General features: G+C 40.8%; 1 protein-coding gene across 4 annotated transcripts in view; it reads left to right on the forward strand.

Annotated features, from left to right (window-relative positions):
• The window catches only part of LOC108892288 (adhesion G protein-coupled receptor L3), a 199,286-nt gene that overhangs the window by 170,865 nt on the left and 13,858 nt on the right, over positions 1 to 14,563 (forward strand). For all 4 annotated transcript variants that reach the window (XM_051076010.1, XM_051076011.1, XM_051076012.1 and 1 more), the window contains 3 exons: positions 1,283 to 1,503; positions 7,216 to 7,282; positions 9,395 to 9,486. In XM_051076010.1, the coding sequence (XP_050931967.1) occupies positions 1,283 to 1,503; positions 7,216 to 7,282; positions 9,395 to 9,486 (380 nt within the window). The remainder of the gene's footprint in view (positions 1 to 1,282; positions 1,504 to 7,215; positions 7,283 to 9,394; positions 9,487 to 14,563) is intronic.

Here is a 14,563-nt window from a genome sequence, read left to right on the forward strand (position 1 = left end):
CAAGTTTGTGTGCTCTGCGCTCATACTGTAGACAAATGTGGAGTCATTACATGCATACAGGAAGGCAGCGTGTTTTATTCCACCTACAGCTTCATGCAATCATGCCATTTTTGCTTGCTAATGAGAGCAGAGTACACAGTCAGCTTTGCTCTCGGAGGGAAGAAAAAGGTTGAATGATTGTGCATGTATGGCCTGAGCACAGTGTAAAATGATCTCTGTGCCTATAAATTTATAATGGGGTCAGACATTGGAATACATCTTACTGCTAATAGTCTTTTTAATAAATTGAGTTATTTATTTATAGTCATTGTTTATATCATATTATCCCACACAGTTCACAAATGCATTACCAGTGCAGGTGAATAACAATGATATGCCCCCCTCTATCCAACCTCATGCTATCAAAACAAATCTATATTTTTCTCTTCAAATATCACTATAAGTATCTCAACCAAAACTCACAGGCCATAGTTCAGCAGCAAAGCCTCTTCCCTGTGGAGTTAAAAGATAATGCTTTGGCCCTACACCTTTCCCTTCCATAACATTTTATGGGTGTGATTCACAGCCCAGCTCTAAGATCACTCTCACGGACTGCAATTAATGTCCACTCAACCTTTTAGTTATTTAATTGAATCCATTTCAGTGACAAAATACGCTAGTTATGTTCAACTGTGCCAATAATTAGATCAATCCATGTAAGTATTGTATCTTATTATTGTCAAAAAGTGCACGTGCAAGGGCGCGTGCGTACACGCAAATGACAGCCTGCTTTATTCATGTCTCGTCTGTACGTACCTCTGTCAGCTCAGGACGTGTAACTACATTATGTGTTTGCACCTGGCCGTTGGTGTAAAAAGCAGTGAGCTCCAAATGGCTCTTGGACTGTTTACTTCACTTCTTCATTCATATCTCTCTTTCATCCATGCCAGCCACCAAGCAAACAAACAAGACCACATGGACTCGGTAGCGGCGGTGTTCTTCTGCCAGTCACTACAGGCAAACATCCAATCACTTGAGCCAAACAAAGCTTAGCAATGCTAATTGTTGGGAAGACAAAAAGATAGAGAGGTCAGAAAATGCTGCTCTGTGATAGTCACTTGGATGACACACTTTGCCAGTCAAATTCTGCCCCTTAGCAAGGCATTAATTCCCTCTGAAAATGAGTTAAATGCCCAAAAGTGACTGGATTGAAATTTTCAACAGTTAATATTCTCATCTCCTATTTTTCACCCTTCTCTCCTTGTCTCTCTCTTACCCTCTGTCACCATAAAACTTTCCCCAGATTGCTTGTGCCGTCTTTGCCGCCCTGCTCCACTTCTTCTTCCTGGCGGCGTTCACGTGGATGTTCCTGGAGGGCGTGCAACTCTACATCATGCTGGTGGAGGTGTTTGAGAGCGAGCACTCACGCCGCCGCTACTTCTACCTGGTGGGCTACGGAGTCCCTGCGCTGATTGTGGCCGTCTCAGCTGCGGTGGACTACCGCAGTTACGGCACAGACCGAGTGTGAGTACATGTGGAGCTAGCTTGTGAGCACATTAGACTTCACACTGCTTTCCTTTCTGCATGTGATACTCAAAAGATTTCCTTTGGTACTTTTTTGAGGCAGTTTGTTTTAGAAAAGAATTGATTTGACATTCATTTTGCGTGAGTAGAATTCAAACCCATGAATTAGAGTACATGGACAACTTCCTTCAAAAGCGCATTAGTCCACTTAACCAGCAGATGCTTTCAGGGATGTATTTAACATTAAAGGACAACTCTGCCAGTTTTACTCATCAAGATCCATTTACTAGTCATGTGGAGTACTACTAAGCCTGTGAAACACTGCTTTAATGGTCCTTTGTTGCTCTAGATGCCTGCTTTTCAAACTGGGGGTACAGAGTTTGAAAGATGTGGTTGTCTTCCAGGCAGGGAGTCTATCGAAAAGTGCTAGCAAATTATCATGGTAAGTGTAGGATCCAGTGTTTGTGAAGATATTTATCTGTCTCATCTGAGTCCCTCAACTCTTTGAAAGAAAGAATTATTTACTGTCCTTGGGAAATGTTGCAGCAGATATTTAGGTCCTTTGTCACCTTCACCAGTAAGAGGAACTTTAAAAGCGCCTTTATATTGGTTTAGGTAGGTTGACTTACCTACCTACCTACCTCTATATTACATTATCAAGCATTTTAAAAGTGCTTTAGTCCAAAGGGACTTAGAGTTTTGTCCCATACAAATACATTTGAGGGTCAGTGACTTGTTCAAGGACGCTTGACTTACATGTGCACCTGAGGACACAGGGATCGGTTGCTAAGCCTTCTCTGAACAGCTTACTCTACCAACTGAGATATTGTCATCAGTGCATTTTCTGCCTGTTATTGTTCCTGAAATTAGCAAATTAGTTTTGAAACATGCTTAAAAGAACCCAACTAAATGTTTATGTCTCACTTCATAAAAAGAGAAATAATACTTACAGAGTTTCTGGAAAACTGTGTAGAATCTGAGGACTGACTCTAGGCATGGGCCGGTATGAGATTCTGACAGTATGATAACTGGCATTGTAATTAAAGCTCTGAAATCTGTTATTTTGAAATGCCCAGTAAGATTTTTTTCCATTGATTGCAATCTATTTTATTTTGAAATGACACAGAACCAGTACTCGACCCATGCCTAGTCACAATAGGTTAGCACATTCTGTCAGGTATCACAGTACGGTAGCACATTCATTTTTATTTTTTTTCTGAACATAATCTATTCGATTTTTAAACAACACAGAATGTTTGGAACATTAGTAAAGGTGTATGCTAAGTTAAAATAATAAATGAACCTAAACTTGCAGCTCAACAAGCTCAGAACAGAGTTGAATTTTTTTCTGTAAAAAAAAAAAAAAAACAACACAAACAAAACAAACAGACCAAAAAGAACTCGTCTTTGACAAGTCAGTTTAACATGTGGGGTGGAAACAGCTTAAAAATATCAGTGGTGTTGAAACCTTAACTTTTTCAAACCACTGTATACCTTGAAACTGGTAACTGGCCCATGCCCAATTGAGTCTACACCCTGATCTGATGGGGTTAAGTGGGGAAACCAAAAGAAAGACAAACAAAACAATAGTCTTTCCTTGCTTAACCCCATCCGTCTGTGTGTTTACACCCACAGAAACCCTGCTAACAACTTGACAACTGTTTGTGTTGGTTAGAGGGGCTTTAACAATGTCGCAGATGACTCTCCAATAGCTATCGCTCATCATCAACTTTTAATGAAGCAGAACGGTTACTCAAGCTGCGCGCATTTCCCCCAACCACTGAACTGACATTGTTTTGACAGAGAAAAATGTTAACTTCAGGAGATAGTATTGCTGGATGAATGTCAGGCTATTGTGGTTAATGTCTTCAGCATTTTAGGATGCGCAAATTACAGCGCAGGGATGGAGAGATTTAAAGGAAGAGAAGAGTGAGTATGAGCAGGAGATGGAAAGTGAAAGAGAGGGAAAAAGACAGGACATTAACAAAAAGATGGAGAGCTGCAGAGATTGCCCTTTTTTGTTTCCTACAGAAGCCCAATAAGATATAATTCCTCAGCCTTTTCCTCTGTGATACAAAGTGGTCTATAAAGCAGTGTAATGCCAAGCTGGAGGATCGCCCTCCATCCCTCTCTGTTAATCTCAGACCCATCTGAAAATAATGAAGACCAGCATCAGCAGTTTGCTTCCTAGATGTTTATCATATATGGCGCACACACACACATACACACTGCCACACACACGCAACTAGTAGACAGTGCATTTGTAGATTGGCGGAGCAATAGTTCTTGGTGATGGATGAGGTGATAGCTGCCACCGCCTGAGCCTTGGCATCATGTGAATAATTAAAGCCTGCCACCGGTGGAACAATTATACGCAACCATTGAAGGATGAGGGAAGGGACAAGGCGTGACACGTGGTGAATAGCAGAATGTGGGGGGAGGGCATGTAGTCTTGGTGCAAATTGATTTTGGGGGGGGGGGGGGGCCGTGGCGTGTGTTATCACGGGTGGCCTTATTTTGAGCAGAAGTACCCGACAAGTGGCAGTCAGAAACGACCCTACTGCTGTAGATGAATGAAGCTGTGACCAGTGACTCATGATGACTGAGCACATAAAAAAAAAAGAAGGCCACGGCACAACCTTGAAGGTCAGCTTGCTTGTGAAGTCACCTGTTCAAAGTCAGAGATCAAATAATCTGTGACTCCCAGGAAAGTCAAGTACAATTTCCATTCAGTCATTATTCTAAATGTGGCCTTGAGCAAGGCACTTTACCCGCCTCTAGTCCAGCGAGGCTGCTTAATGGTCAGCAAAATAAGCATGTGATTCTGTGTAATTTCTCCAGTTTAATGAAAGTAATACATCAACCATCTGTAAACTCGGGAGATAGAATTAGAATTAAGCTTCAGTAATCTAGTTGCTGTTACAGTAGTTCAGTCTGTTGAACATGCAGAATAACAGTGGGTATTGTTAAAGGTGCACTGTGGAGTTTTCTTGTTGATGAATACATTTATGTTTACTTTGTTTGTATCCTTGAGGGTTAACAAACATGTTGAAGGCATTTCTATTTTTCTTTATTTCTATGCATTATTTTATATTCATTTTCCCTCCAACATTTGCAAGGTCATTTTTTTAAATATATTGAATCTTGTTCTGTTTACATCTATTTCGACATTAGCTTGCAGTCAGGGGATTGGACGTTGTGGATTAGATCTGATTGGATGATCTGCTAGCATGTTTACTGCTATTTGTTGTGCAACCTATTATTACATTCTGTAGCTTTGACTTGTTGTTTCAGGGGTTATTATTATTATGTTTGTTGTCTGTAGTTTAGTACAGTTGCATTAGGTTGAGTATTTGATTATTATTTAATTGTTATCTGATTTCCAGCCTGACACTTCTCCAGTGGTTACCCTCTTACTGTACAAGCACAAAAAGAACACAAGATATAAACAAAACTGGGGCCTACTCATCAAAACATTGTACTAGTGGTTAAGAATTTAGCAGGGAACCTTTAATCATTGTTGCAAAACAACATGCCCAAGTTTCAAAGGGCATATTTAAAGACAAAATGTGCCTCAAGACATCAGGACAGGAGCAAAAAGCCGCTAGTCATCTTCCTGGCCCAAATATTTCACATCGATTCACTCACTCACTTGGTTACCAGCCCACTATCACACCAATGAAATGACTATCTCTGTTGCAAAGATGTCTTTGCAGATTAGGCTGCCTTTGTTCAAAGGACAAGCCTGTGTCAGCTCGCTGCAGATTGGTGGCACGGATGGCAGAATACTCATCTCAAACTGTTGGCACGAGCATGGCTTGTGTTTTGACTGGCACGTGTTATCGTTTTTTGTTGCTTGGCTACTAAAGGAATAGTGCAAAAAAAGCAGCGCACCAGGAAGGGGAGATAAAACTAGACGTGCTCCTAAAGCCAAAGAAAACCATGACACAAGTGGAGAAGGGGAGGTAGAGGGGAAAGAAATGACAGCCTGCAGCTTCTGCCGCCCACCATGTCTTTAAATCTTTCTATGATCTGAAGAAGAAGAAGGCAAAAACGAACAATAGAACCTTCAGCATAATTTATAAGAGCGAACATTCGGAGCGCATGCTTTGATGAGCTGCCAGAGTCCTGTGCATGTTCTCCAGCTTTTGTTTGCGCTTGTTCGCGTCTTTGTGCATCCATATGTGTTTTTCTGTGTTGCCTCCTCTCATCCATTGATATCAGTGAGGGGGAGACGTATCAAGTCCCTGTAACAGCAAAGGAACAGTCAATTTTTGTCCTGTCACTTCTCATACAGTATTCTCTCTTGTTTGTCTGCGAGTTCTTTAGCGACAAAAAAGTGAAACATGTACAAACTTGTCCGTGGCAGTTGAGGTTTTTAGCCTGGGTTTTCAATTTGTAGGCTACATCGCTGTAAACAATGAAGACGCCTCATTTTGTTTTTCCTCCAAGGGAATGGGACCAAAATAGCATTCATCATATCATGGCTCATTGTATCTCGCTTTGTTTTGCTATCACATCGCCCCTGCATTGTATCAGAATAGGTTTTATGGAAAAAAGACACTGCATTTCCATCAAAAATCACATGTTAAAGGAGCTTGCCATATTTTTGAGACAGACATAGCTGCTATTCTTTACAGTTTTGTCTTCACTTTTTTTAAAGTGTTTAAGTGTTTAAAGGCCACTGGTGTGTTTCCTTTAAAGTGCCTCACACACTTGAGTTTGCCTTAAATGCAATGGAATTACAGTTAATTCTCTGCCACTTCCATTTTCCCTCTCTGTCAGCCTGAATGACAAGGCGGCTGTATGAACTGTAATTTTCCAGTGGCCAAAAATGGAGGCGTGTATCTGCTGCAGTAGCGGAGATTAAAAGATTAATAATTCAACCACAGGTCATGAATCAAGCCCCCCCCTTTTTTTTTCTTTTGCTATTTTCAAAGGAGCACTGTCACCTTCCGCTGGCCTTGTTGCTTCTGGGCCGCATTTAATTTTACCCCGGCGGAGAAGAATTGACTATCTGTAATGTTTTGATATGAAGTATGAGGTCAGAAGTGCACGTTATTTCATTATTGACATAATTACAGCATTCCTATAGAGTCACCACAGTTAACATGAACATGTAAGACACTTTGTTGAGTGCTTAAGGACTGTGTGTGGCCATGTCTGTCAGGGTCAAGGTCAATCTAATTCCCTTGGAGTGATACAGTTTGGATTCAATTGAGAACTAATTGAATCATCCATAAATTATCATCTGTGATCATAATTTGCCACCTTAACCCGACAAATTGAAAAAGAATTGAACTTACGTCCGGTCACTGTCAGCCATCTTTTCTGGTTTTAGCTACATCCCATTCCTGTTTTCCCTTTTACTTTGAATAGCACACCTGTTTTAGCTATGAAAGGCCATCATTATTGCTGTCATTGACACTGAAAGCCCTATTTTCTCCAAATCCTTACTGATGGTCATAATTTTTCAAGGCCCTCGCTGCAGTCTATGTTTTGGAGTGCCTATTCCTCTGTGTCACTCCAGCCTCCCACTTGATGTATATCCTCTGAGCAGGAGTATAAAGCTATAACCTCAAATCTTTTTTTTTTTCTCTCTCTCTCTCTCTCTCTCCCCCTCTCCTCACTTTCTCCTCTCATATTCACCATCCTCTCTCTTCCTTCATATCCCCACCCCTGTCTCCTCTCACTCTATCTCTTTCATCGCAGTTGCTGGCTTCGCCTGGACACCTACTTCATTTGGAGTTTCATAGGACCGGCAACCTTGATAATTATGGTAAGCGTGTGTGTGTGTCCCTAACCCCCCCCTCCCTGTCTGCTCATTAACCCTACTTAGCCTGCGGGTCGTCGCTTAAATGGTCCACCGAGAACCCTTTTTCTAGCTCCTATCCTCCCTCTTCTCTCTGCCCTGTTGAGCATATATGCCACCGCCGGGCACGGAGCCGTCCAGAAAAACGAATGAGGGGTGTAGAGAATATATTGCAGTTTGTCACCCTGCTGCAGTCACCGGCTGAGACAATTTTTGGGGTGAGTGGGTGGGTGGGTGGGGGAGTGAGAGACAGAGGGAGATAGAGAGAAAGAGAGAGAGAGAATGAACTCTGCTCAGTATGCAGTCCTGGAGTAATCCACACTGCGATTATGATTGATTTTGTTCCCGTTCCAACTTGTACTCTACTACCTTTTTTTTTTCCATCTCCTCCTCGCAGGCACACACACACACACACACACACACCTCCAAGCGCAGATACACAAGCATTATGCAAGGAGGACACGCACATACTTTCTGTGTCTTTCCCAACTAGGACAGCCCTAATTTTCTGATGAAATAACTCATTTATTGATCCAACTGCTTTAAATCTGATGTCAGGCTAGTGTTCATTTAAGTATTTAAGTTAATGCCAAGCTGTAAATATCACCGTGTCCCCAGAGATGTGCTCCGAATTTTCCAAGACACCAGTCAGCCATCATAATACATATTTGGAATCCGTAAATCAACTTATGAATATCCCGAACAATGAAAATAAGTGACAATATTCTCATCCAATGGGATTATTTCCTGCAAAAAAAAAAAACAAAAAACAAACCCAGAATGTGTTTTCCAACTATTTTTATTACATCTATCACTGCCCAGCTACAATCTGGTTGCTAAATCCAAACATGCATAATGCACTTTCACGCTCCAGTTGGAAGTAATCATTCACAATGCATCTCTGTGTGCTTCATGACTCACTCCTTTCACTTTTAGATTTATAAACAAGAGTATCTATACTGGAAAGAAGGCTAGAGCTCAGATCCAGTTCTACCCCTAGGAATTTGGTGGGGGTTAAGACTGGCGCAGGTTTTTTTTTTTTTTTTTTTAAACTCTCGCCTCATATTAGATAAATGTCACCTGCAAACAGCAAGTAAGTTTAAGAAAAGTAAGTGACAGCTCACTAATTGCAGTCATTTTTGAGGAGTCAGTCTGAGAAAGACCCCATGCCGTGACCAGATTTGACTCATTTTCTACGTTTGTGATTACCGACTCAAAAGGAAAAAGAAAATAATGAGATATGCCAGAGTGGGCCTATTAAATCTAAGTTTTTGTGTTTTTTTATATCTAGCAGTCAAACATAAGGCCTTTTTTTTTTTTTTTTTTTTTTTTTTTTGGTTTTTCTTAGTAATTACAGTGTGTTTGGCAAACGTAGGTACAGAAGTTCAACTCACTGAGATGTGCTTGATTCGACTTCTGTGTTTGTTTTGAAGTTTTATTTCCAAGTCTTATTTTCATTACTATTTAAAAGAAATATCTGGTACATGGAGACAACACAGTAAGTCAGGAGCACTTGCACATAGCAGGAAGGTACATTAAAAAGCGTCCTATTTTATCATAAAGAAGGCACAAGTGTGTTTGCCACTCATTCAAGGTTGCCTGTGAAATAGCAGGGAGCATGATGTTATAAAGGCTGAGAGTTTGAAAGTATTTTAAAGAAATCTCAACTACAGCCAACTGTAGTGTTTTTTTTCCAGATGTAAAAACTGTGAAAGACAGCTGCAGTGTGGCATTTATTCCCTATGGTTGCCTCTAAGTGTGAATATGATGAGACAAGTGTGAATAAGTCAGATGGAAAGGCTCCCTCATACAAGTATTCAGCTGTCTTGTCCCACCGTTCCCTGTTTAGGCCGTTGTACCACCATAGAGATTTCATAGAATTTTGCGCTCTGTTTGGCAAAGTGGGAAATCCAAGTCTGGTTCCAGCATTCCAGCTTTGTGCTACAAAGTGCCCTGATTTAAAATGAATGGAACTGAAACAGGAAACATACAAGCTTCATTCCTGTCTCTCTCTCTCTCTGTCTGTCTCGCTCTCTTGCTCTCTCTCTGTCTCTGTCTCTGTCTCTCTTTCTCTCCCAGCTCAATGTAATCTTCCTGGGCATCGCTCTCTACAAGATGTTCCATCACACGGCCATCTTGAAACCAGACTCCGGTTGCCTGGACAACATCAAGTAAGAGCACTCAGATCACCCAGATATCCATTAAAATTGTCCAGAAATAGCAGTACTTGTGACGTTTTGATACGGATGGAAGGAATGTTTCAGTACCAGTGTGATGGGCTTGCTTCCACCAAATGCACTCTGACGGCAGAATTGTTCTCAGTACAACTCAGTTTGATCTGACTTTCCCTCCTGTTTCCCTCAGTTTAATTAAGTGAGCAACTTTTGGATGGTGCTCTGTATTCTAACCAGTGTTCTAGAGCAATTCAAGTTGTCTTGCCTCCCCCTTTGATATTTTGAAACCTCATTAAAAGCACTTAAGGTTGTGAACACCCAACCCGAGGGCCCGGGAGTCTGAGCCTGCCAGGTAAGCACCTCCTATTAAGCTGAAAGGTTGTGTCAGGCAGGGTTAAAATCAAACAGGTATTCTGTTGCATCTCCATCATTATCTGAAGAACACTGTTGTCTGTGTGGGAAAAGGCCAGGAGACAATCTGACAGACCTGACCCTGTGTTATCTTGGTGTCAACATGCCGCCGATGAATATTCATATTGCGTGTGTGTTATGTGTGTCTGTGAGTCTGTTTATCTGCCTATGCCTGGCTGCTTTCAGATAATGTGAAAGCTTGAGGGACAATGATGATTAGAAAACTTTGATACAAACTTTCTTTGGTGTTTACAAGCTTGTCAGTAAAAGTTTAAATACCTTGCTATACATCCATTCTAGGAGTGACGTTCATTTTCTAAGGTTTTGCTAAGATAACTGGAGTCAAGTTTCAACTAGTAAAATGTTACTGTCAAAGCTCAAATACTAGATTTGTTTATACAGTGTGTTATTTACAGATGTGCAAGTGCAGCATCCATGCTTGTGGAATAATGTAAATTAACGGACCATCCAGCAGCAACATTAGTACATAGGTCATAAAACCAAAACAATGAGTTGAAGACAGCAAAAAAAACATTTCAGTATAGCAAGGGAACTGCAGTGTTGGTCACTAATTTTCTGTTGATAAATTGTTGCTTCAACGTTTTTTGATTAGTGCAATATAACTGTTGAAATATGACATGTTCAGTATTGTAGTCTCTTGCAGTGTGTAGGAATATACAGGCTGTTCACTGAACTCATTAACAGATTTTACTTGGTTCAGTCAGTGACACTTCTACATGTTTCACCAAGATGTGGAAAAAGACATTTGAAAGTTGTTTTTGAGATCTCTTTACCCTCTACAATGACACAGCATTTTCAGTCATTGTCTTTGACGTAAGCTCCAGCTACCTGGTGTCAAGGCAGAGTCATTCTACAGATGGTGTAAAGTTGTTTTGCTGCCTGTTTGCTATGATGGATAAGGGTCTCTGCTCTGTTTTTCCTGTCTGCCTCGCTTTTTTTAAGCCACTCTGGACACATTAGTCTGCTTTATGGCCACCGTTCCGGCTGTTTTTTTTGGGGGTTTTTTTTGTGGCATCACATCACTGGTTGTGTCTCAGCACAGTGGCCCCTGTCTGCCCTGCTCCTCTCAGCACAGTGATACACACATAAAGAAAACAATCTTCTTCGAGCAAAGATGTAGCATGCTTTAGCTGCACCATGTCAGCCTGTACCGTGCCAATGTGTTTTTTCGTCACAAATTCACCGCAGGATGTTCCTGAGCCAGCCCATGGTTTTAAGTGCTGCTTTTGAGCAGCGCCCCTGTACTGTCACCTGACGATGAGGGAAGAGGGAGGTATTTAAAGATGCTCAGATTTCACTAGATTTATTGATAAGATTACATTTAGCCTAGTTATGATGTTGACTAGTGTTGATTAGTGTTGGAGAAATACTACATTAAATGGGTTCTACCACACAAACTAGTTCTTACATAGAGATGATTTTTAACTAAATATTAACAGCACTAGCAACTGCCAGATGTAACTGTTGCCTAGCTAATGGAATTAACAGGCTAACCTATGTTAGCTTGCTAATATATGACCTATAAGGACTGGCAGTTAAGTATAACATATTGTTGCCCCACTTCTATTAAAGTAATGCTATATCTTGTAATGCTATAGTGACTTCCTGATAACATAGATGTTTGCTAATAATTAGTTGGCACTACAGATGTTTTCTCTTAATCCAAACTTGATACCTCTCTGCACTGACTACATGGAGAAAGCCAATCACCTTCCATTCTTTTCCCTCATCAGATTCTGTGAAATAACAAGCTGTGTGTTTTGGTCCCATTTGATTGTGCTGTGTAACAAAGAAAATGTGAATGTATCAATCATACTTGAAATGAAAGAATTAAAATCAGGTTATGAGTGGTGAATTGTGAAGTAGTTGCAGGAAGTGTTGACACGATCATCAAGGTTAGACACAGAGACTTGACATGTAAATGATCTGAATCTCGGTTTGGGTTTTCTCTTTTTTTTAGTTGGTGGATCACTTTCAGACACTGACATACATGGCCTTTTCCCCATGTCCTTCCTGTCCTTTGAAAACAAGCGCTGAGACTGTCCTCACAGTGTGGGTCGTATTTACCAGCGGATCTGCTAATAGAAACTGACATGCCTAAGCAATAGATGCTCAAAAACATACACGTGTGTGTCCACACACATGCCCAGTCTCAAATATCCACTATGAATTACACACGTGCCGTGGTTCAAACAACTGGCAGAAATACAGGCAGACCACCTGCAGCCCACACAGACCCCCCTTGGTTGGCTCTGTAGCTTATGTTCTGGCTACTTGTTCTGGAAATAGATTGCTTAGCAAAGCACTTTGATACAGCTCCAGACCGCGACTGGACCAGAACAGCAGGTACATCATTGAGAAATGGACTGAACTAAAATATTGTAGTAGTACACATTTGAGGACTCTTCTGTTCTGACATAAAAGCACCACAAATTATGGAATACAGTTTAGTTGCCTTAAGGTTTACAATGACTTATTTCCTTTGGTGGACTACTGCATATTTGGTCAACATTTTCCAGGTCCATTTATGTGTGTTACCCATCCTTGGTACTGCAAGGTACATTGTGTAGTTTGCTCTGCAGGAAAATATTGACTGCCAGAGTTCTCAGTGTTGTATGATTTATGACACTAATGTACCAAACAACTGACCCTTTGACCCCAAGGCTTACTGACTTTGAAACAGTCCACAATGTTTTAGATTTACTAGTGGAAAATGGTATGAAGCTGTGCAGCTTTTGTCAGCGCTCATTCATCTGACGCAGTTTTAAAGTCAAGACCCATTACTCAACACACGACTGCACGGACACATTTGGAAAACTGGCCTGGGTATCGTCAGCTAAATGATACTGATTAGCGGAACATGTCACCACATCACCAACAAGTAGAGGAAGCCACAGAATGACTGAAAATGTTTTTCTTGTTTTTTTTTTCAAATCTGGATAGAATTTAAATGTATTTGATCTTTGTGCTCTCTAACGATTATAGTTGATCTTTTCAGAATCATTACTCTTCTTATTTGTCACATGAGCTTTTCTTCGAGTCATCGAGGTGAACTGGTTTGATGATCATGATAGCCGGAGTTAATTAACTCAATTTAGCTTCGTTTAATGAGGTGTATCTGCTTTTGTCTCATCTTTCTGCTCTTTAGTTCCTCTTTATGGTTTGATGTCATGTTTTCTGTTCAGATTTCATCATGCTGCCTTGTTTTAATATGAATGTTTCATCTCTCTTTCACTGTGTATCCCTCTCTCCCTCCCTGCTTTTCTTCTTTTGATTAGCACTCGCATCCTGCCTTTTTATCTTATGCTGTGTTTATCTTTAACATCTTTCTGTTTTTCATCTTCCACTCCCCCCCCCCCCCCCCCCCCTCTTCATTTTAGCTACCGTTATTATGATGGATGTGTTATTGTAGAATGGCACTGGTAAGATGCAACATTTCTCAGTAGAGGGTGTAGAATAGAATTGATATTGTGTTTGATGTGTTTTTCCCTCCTCACCCGTAATGGAGACAGTGGCTGCCACTACCCTGTGATTCATGGATTACAACATGACTTTTGCACCACCGTGACTTTAACTACCAAACTTCCCTCTGAATGTGGCATATTTAAAACATGGTGGACTGAGTGTTTCTTTGAGAAAGGTGTGAAGTCTACCTCGCATAGCTTCCTCCTCATGCAGATAAGAAACTTCAAATGAAATATGCTAACGAGGATGATGTCAATGATAAAAAAAAAAAAAAAACACGTCTCTGCCAGCATCAAAAACTTTGCACTATTGATGTCTTAAACACTTTGAGGTGATTAGCATTTTAAGCATACCTTTGGTTAAATAATTAACACCCTGTCGGGCTGATCACAGCACTCCCTCCTCTCCTTTCAGAAACAGCCCATAAAATGACTTTATGTAGATTTAAAACAGGTTGAAGTGACCAATTGCAATCTCATACATAAATGATCTGTGACATTGCAGTGAATGGCACCTCTGCAAATTGAGTCATTCTGAAGGAAATTGGTGGTAATTCGATGCCACAGTCTCAAGTAGTTCTCTGCCTAAAATTGCTCTTTTTTTGACATTTCTGCTCGACGATTAGCGCAATAAAGCTTTTCTCACTTTTTTGTGCTTTAGATGCAAAGAAGCGCTCTGCTGCAGCCCTTGGGGATATATAGTCTATCCATATATTGCACAGCCATTCAGATGAATCTATGGTTTTGTGACAAGCACAGTCGAGTGCTTAAATTGCTTCAATCCATACAATATGCAACATTCGTAAATGTATCTGAAATCCACATTTAATTAGAATTATTTATAAACAATTTTCAACCTAATGATGCCAAGAATATGAGAGGATCTGTAAGTGATATTGTATTACCAGCTTTCAGACGTGCAGCAGTCCTGACAGGATAAAACTCAACTGAAATGCACCCTCTTCATTTGTAAGTGAGCTGTTCAGTGACTGTTCTGCGGTCTCAGAAGTTTTGCCTCAAGGCTCCTACCATGCAGCCCTCAAATTCATCCTCATATTTTTTATCTGATAACTCCAGAAGAAGATAAGCCACGCGCGATACAAGCCGTAGCCTCCTCATATCCTGTCCTCTCCAATGCATTCCTTATGACCTCTTGCGTCTTTATCACCCACCATCCT

This window comes from Lates calcarifer, linkage group LG15, assembly GCF_001640805.2.
Source record: "Lates calcarifer isolate ASB-BC8 linkage group LG15, TLL_Latcal_v3, whole genome shotgun sequence".
Classification (NCBI taxonomy): Eukaryota; Metazoa; Chordata; class Actinopteri; family Centropomidae; genus Lates; species Lates calcarifer.